General features: G+C 36.6%; 1 protein-coding gene across 1 annotated transcript in view; it reads left to right on the top strand.

Annotated features, from left to right (window-relative positions):
- The first annotated feature begins 1,254 nt into the window (after positions 1-1,254).
- The window catches only part of S1P (SITE-1 protease), a 160,102-nt gene continuing 155,180 nt past the window's right edge, over positions 1,255-6,176 (top strand). The window contains exon 1 of the mRNA XM_089786934.1: positions 1,255-1,890. Within this exon, the coding sequence (XP_089643060.1) occupies positions 1,306-1,890 (585 nt within the window). The 5' untranslated portion in view covers positions 1,255-1,305. The remainder of the gene's footprint in view (positions 1,891-6,176) is intronic.

Below are 6,176 nucleotides of genomic sequence, written 5' to 3'. Positions count from 1 at the left end.
ATCAACTTTATGGCTTTGATTGAAGAATCATAGATCCCATTCACAAGCATTCAAATGACCTCTATGATTTTATGTAGCTTATGAATGTTTATCCATTAAAACACAAAGGATGGTCTGTTGATTTCTCCATATTGAATCATCTAATATTACGAAAAATATTTAAATTTCATATTCTTTCTCAAAAATTTATTAAAATAATCTAATAGAAACTTAACTAATGAATAATGATCAGATTAAAACACAAATAGTATAAAAACATAGATAATTGTATGTAAAATAGATATAAACTAGAAAAATTTAAATTAAACTTATAATATAGACTACATTTTGTAATTAAAATAACGAAAATTAACTAGAAAAGAAACTAAATTGGAGAAACTAACATTGGTATCTCAATTTCACAATTATTCTAAAATAACTAGAGTATTATTATAAGACTATAAAATTAAAGTGAATTAATATATACACTATATTAAAATGCATTCTAGTTATGAATCTAGGGGAAATGTACATGTAGAGTCTAAATCACACAGATTTGAATGATTTTTTTGATTGTATCTCTATGTGAAATGTGGTTATTCCATCTAATCATAAAGTGAATTAATATATACACTGTATTAAAATGCATTCTAGTTATGAATCTAGGGGAAATGTACCTGTAGAGTCTAAATTACATAAATTTGAATGATTTTTTGGTTGTATATCTATGTGACTTATCTAGATGATTTATTAAGCATCTTAGAGAGCATCAAAGGATGACACAATGACTATTTTGAAGTGTTGCCCCTCCCAACTAATAAATGTCTCAACAATCACATACTTAAAATTAACAAATGTACCAAATAATAATGCACAAATGAACTAATTATAAAGTAAAAAAACTAAAAATAATTAAAGATTAATAGATAAGAAACTTATTAATAAAAATTTAATTATCAAATTTTGAACTGCTTTAAAGTTATACATTAAAAGATTAAATAAAAAAATACACAAAGAAGCTTGACAACTCATGTACAACCCGCGTTGGCCTAGTGGTGGAGAACTTGTACTCTTAAAAGAAAGGTCACAAGTTCAAATCCCACTGGAAGGTAGGGTATGTACGCCTCGTTGTGGACTATAAAACCCACTTCCTTTTTTTTTTTTTCCCCTAATTAATTTAACTAAATAACTATTAAATGAATCATCCCGAAGCTCCCACCCTCTTCCATACGACCGTACTCTTGGCTGAGCAACATTTAGTCAACAAATACACGCCTCAAAATATAAACCTGCAACAACAATTCCACTCCTGTTAATAAAGTAGCAATGTTGTTTCTGTCAAAATCCCAATCCAAGCTGGTTGCGTTAGCAGGCATCCTTTCAATCTTCCTACTCCTTCCACCACCTCTGGATCGGCCTGCAGATCGCTCGACAGCAACAAAGGCCGGACCTATAAGGGACCCGGAACTTAAATTTCAGGAATTGGTGAAAGGTCGCTACATCGTAAGGTTCAAGCAGTACAGGCATGGCCGAGAACATAAACTGGCCATGGAGGAGCAGCTTGAGGCTTATGATGGCTGGAAATGGATCGAGCGCAACAATGCCGCGTCCGCTTATCCCACAGACTTTGGTCTGCTGGAATTAGATGATGGTCATGGGTTAATCGAGGAAATTAGGAAATTAGGGTTTGTTAAGGATGTTTCCGCAGAGGCTCGTTATTCTCGTGGATTGTTGGTCGATGAAGGGGATAATCGTGGAGCTGGTCGAAATGCACGCAATCTCATAGATGAAGACCAAGATAATGTTGCAGGGTCTGGAGAGAATAAGCGCTCAGGGAAATTGTTTACGGCCATGTCGTATGAAGGCGTCAGTAATGGCTCATACGGTTGGGGTCGGCAGCTACTTTTGCAGGTTTGTTTGAATAGTTAGTGTTAGGAAAATATTTTCTTCTGACGTTCTCGTTTTCCTTTTCAATCAAACATTACATTATTGTCTAAGTAGGTATGATGAAAGAGGTAATTGAATACGGTTGAACTATATTTTGAGGAAATCAAATTCAAGAGACAAACACCATATATAATTTTTCTAGAGCAGATATCTTTGAGCGTCTAGAATTCCTTTATGAATAATTTTCTATCTTCATTTACCTTCACCTAATGTTAGAGGGAGTTAAGTCAACTTTGTGAAGCAAACACAACTTATATATACATATACACCGATTAACAGGAGAAACATATTTATCCAGTTGGTAGGTCCTTTGCTCGGCAACTTTTATAGCTATGTAACCAACCAACATGAAACTGACAATGTCCAAGTAGAAGGAAAAGAAGCTTTAAACCTGAAACAACCCAAATAATTCAGAGCCAAGCACACAAGGAAGTTAATAATGCCAGAGAATGCACCTGTTCATGCAGTAAGTGTTCTCCTAAGTTCTCAGTTTTCTAATATAAATTTCTTGCTGGACAAATGAGTCCTGTTCAAAATTGTTGGCCTTGCTTCCAAGGCAGAATGCCAAACTCGCCAGGGCTTTTTTGATCATACTGCATATTTGATCTTGCACATTTGGTGGAGCATGGTCAACGGCATTGGGGATTTACCCAGCAGAATTGGGCTTATTATCTGACATAGGCGAGCTTGGTGGTTATGCTGCAACTGTAGGATTTAATCCTGTGTCAATTATTTGATCCAATTTGTATCTATCACCGGGCACTGCTGAGTTAATAGAATTCCGCTGCTCCACAGTTTGACATGCCTCTGCTTTTTTAATCTAAAAAGCAAATTGGCTGCAGCTATGGGTTTATTTTCCTCAATTTCCTTTGTGTCACCTATTTCGTTAGAATCCTAAAAACATTCAGTGGAAGCTACAGATCAATATGTGAATGTTTGTCTTACTAAAATTGGATATCCTTCATATTTTGAATGACTAATATTACTGCAAAATGTGATTTCTTCATTTGAGTGACACTGAATCCCCCTCACACGCAATTCCCTTTACCTGTCCTTTTTGTGGCCTCATACTTCTCACTGCCACCACTTCACTTTTGTGGGATCCCATTTCATTGTTTCTGATCTCTAAGAGTGCTGACCTGCACCCAGTCATGGGTCTGAATCCCTGCAGGAAGTCTGTATAGTTAATTCTTTTAGAGATAGAGCTTGAATTCCCAGTCATTATTCCTGCCCTTTTTTTCTCTTTAATTACAATTCAATTTGTGTTGACTGTTGCTCATAGTTTTGTGCACTCAGCTTTCTCAAAATTTTCTTCTGATTTGTGCTCTGACACATAAGGAGGAAATGATGACACATACGGTGAATTCGAAATTCAGCCAAGGCCTAAAACAAGCACATGTGATTGCAGTGTTTCCTTTGTGACCTAAGTCACAGGATACGTCTTCAGATCAATATGTGAATGTTTGTCTTACTAATATTGAATCTCCTTCACATTTTGAATGACTAATATTACTGCAAAATGCGATTTCTTCATTTGAGTGACACTGAATGCCCCTCACATGCAATTCCCCTTTACCTGTCTTTTTTGTGGCCTCATATGTCTCACTGCCACCACTTCACTTTTGTGGGATCCCATTTCATTTTTTCTGATCTCTAAGAGTGCTGACCTGCACCCAGTCATGGGTTTGAATCCCTGCAGGAAGTCTCTATAGTTAATTCTTTTAGAGATAGAGCTTGAATTCCCAGTCATTGTTCCTGCCCTTTTTTTCTCTTTAATTACAATTCAATTTGTGTTGACTGTTGCTCATAGTCTTATGCACTCAACTTTCTCAAAATTTTCTTCTGATTTGTGCCATGACACATAAGGAGGAAATGATGTCTGTCATCTGTGAATCTGAAATTCAACCAAGGCCTAAAACAGGCAACTGTGATTGCAGCGTTTCCTTTGTCACCTAAGTCACAGGATATGTAATGTTTCATCCATGAAATTCAAATTTCAGCGAATTTTTCCCTTTTCCGATCTTTGTCCGAAATGTTAGATATTTAATATAATATTGTTATTTTATTTATTTAGCAATGTCAATCTATTTTGCCAATTTTGTGGCTATATTACTTATATCTAAAAAAATAATTATAAGGTAAATGTAATGTCAATTTTATTTACGATTTTTTTCTATTGCCCAATTTCATCTGAATTCTATGATTGACAAACTTGAATTATTGTTCAAACCTTGTGACTTAGTTTGTGACACATACTTACGGTCTGTTAAAATAATGGTAATTGCTTGCACCGAAACGAAAGGTTATGTACATTTTGTAGCAATTACAAAACGATGTCTCCTTTAGAAAACAACCACCAGTCTAACCATAATTACAATATTTACTTTTAAGTAATGAGATATGCTAATATTATTCTAATACTCTCCTTTAATGGTCAATCGTTCAACTACACCAGTTACCTCCTAAATTTGACAAACCTGTCTGGGCTCAGCGACTTGTTGAGGATGTCTGCAGACTAGTCCTTGGTTGGAATATATTGCAACTGAGCTGATCTGTTTTCAACAAGCTTGCGATGAAATGACAATGAAGTTCAATACGCTTGGTCTGTTTATTGAAGACTGAATTTTTGTCAACTTTGGGCACCTCTTGATTATTGCGAAATAAGGGTGAATGTTTTGCTTGAGACATTTTGCATGTCAGGAAGAATCCTTTGAAGCCAAACTACCTTACAAGCTTCTTTAACAGTTTCTCTATATGCTTCTTTAGTTGAGGAAAGAACTATTGATTACTGCTTCTTGCTGCTCCATGTGACTACAGCTAGATGTAAACTTCCTACCATCAATAGAACTTGCCAAATTTGATTGTGTGAAACCAATGAGTCTAGGATCTTTGCTTCTGCTATACAGATGCTAAAGTCGGAAGTGCCCTTCACATATCTCAAGACACTTTTTGCTGCAACCTAGTGTTCAACTCTAGGGGCTTTTATGAAACAAGAGATGTTGCTCACAACAAAACTGTGGTCAGGTCTAGTGAGATAAATGAGACTGCCCATTAGTTACCTGAACACAGATTCATCCATCACAGGTGAATTTGATTTTTCAGATATGGTTTTGGCCCACCATTTAGGCTGGAGAGTAGAAGAGCCAACTTTAGCCCTTTCTCCATAGGTACGGATGCAGGTTTGCAACCTTGCTTCCGAACTTGTCCAATAGACTCCTTGTATACTTTGGCTGAGAGATAAGGATAGTGCCATCTGTTTGCCAAACCTCAACACCTAAGCAGTAATGCAAAAGTCTCAAATCTGTCATGTCAAAGGATTGGCACAAACTTTGTATGATTTGCTTGATTAAAAGTGCTGAATTGCCACTAATCGTTAGATTATCAACATAGATGACAAGTAGAAAAGAATCACTCCTAGTAGTTTTGACTTACAGATTGGAATTAGAAGTTATTTGAAAGCCTTGATCACCAAGGTACTTATCAATCTTTATGTACCAAGTCTGAGGAGCCTATTTTAGGCCATAGAGTGCTTTCACTAGTTTGCATACCTGGTGCTCTTTATTGACCACCTTGAAACTAGGAGATTACATCATAAGATTTCTTCCTGCAACTCACCATTGAGGAATGCACTTATGATGTCCATGTGATGGACTTTCCATATGAACTAGGGTGAAAATGCGAGGGCAAGCCGAATGGTACTCATTTTGGCCATGGGAGCAAAGTCTCCTCATTGTCACCGCCCTCTTTCCGGGAGAACCTTTTAGTAACTAACTGAGCTTTGTACTTATAAAGGGCTTCATCAACCTTAACTTTATACACCATTTGCAGCCAATGGGCTTCTTCCTAGGTGGAAAATCAGACATAACCCAAGTGCCATTCTTTAGAAGAATTCAAATTCCATGGCTTGCTCGCACTTAGGTATACCTTTAGCTTCTGAATAAGAGTGAGGCTCATAAACATTGTGAATATTGGCCATAAGAGAAAAATTAACTGTACTGTGCTGCTTGCTTTTGTTTCTAGCTGATGTACCCTTAATGAGCTCATCATGATGATTATCACCTATGGTTTTGGCCCACCATTTAGGCTGGAGAGTAGAAGAGCCAACATTTGAGATTGGGGTGGCTAGAACAGGTTCAATAGAATGTAGATCTGCGCGAGGAAAGTTGAGGGGTGTGATAACATGCGTGGAAGACCCCAGAACTTCAAAAGTAGAGTTTGTTGAGTCCATCCCATTAGGTGGACCTAAAGGA

The sequence above is a fragment of the Cupressus sempervirens genome, chromosome 6 (assembly GCF_028749045.1).
Source record: "Cupressus sempervirens isolate cs-2001-9-10 chromosome 6, ASM2874904v1, whole genome shotgun sequence".
NCBI lineage: Eukaryota > Viridiplantae > Streptophyta > Pinopsida > Cupressales > Cupressaceae > Cupressus > Cupressus sempervirens.
This window is presented reverse-complemented; position numbering and strand designations above follow the sequence as displayed.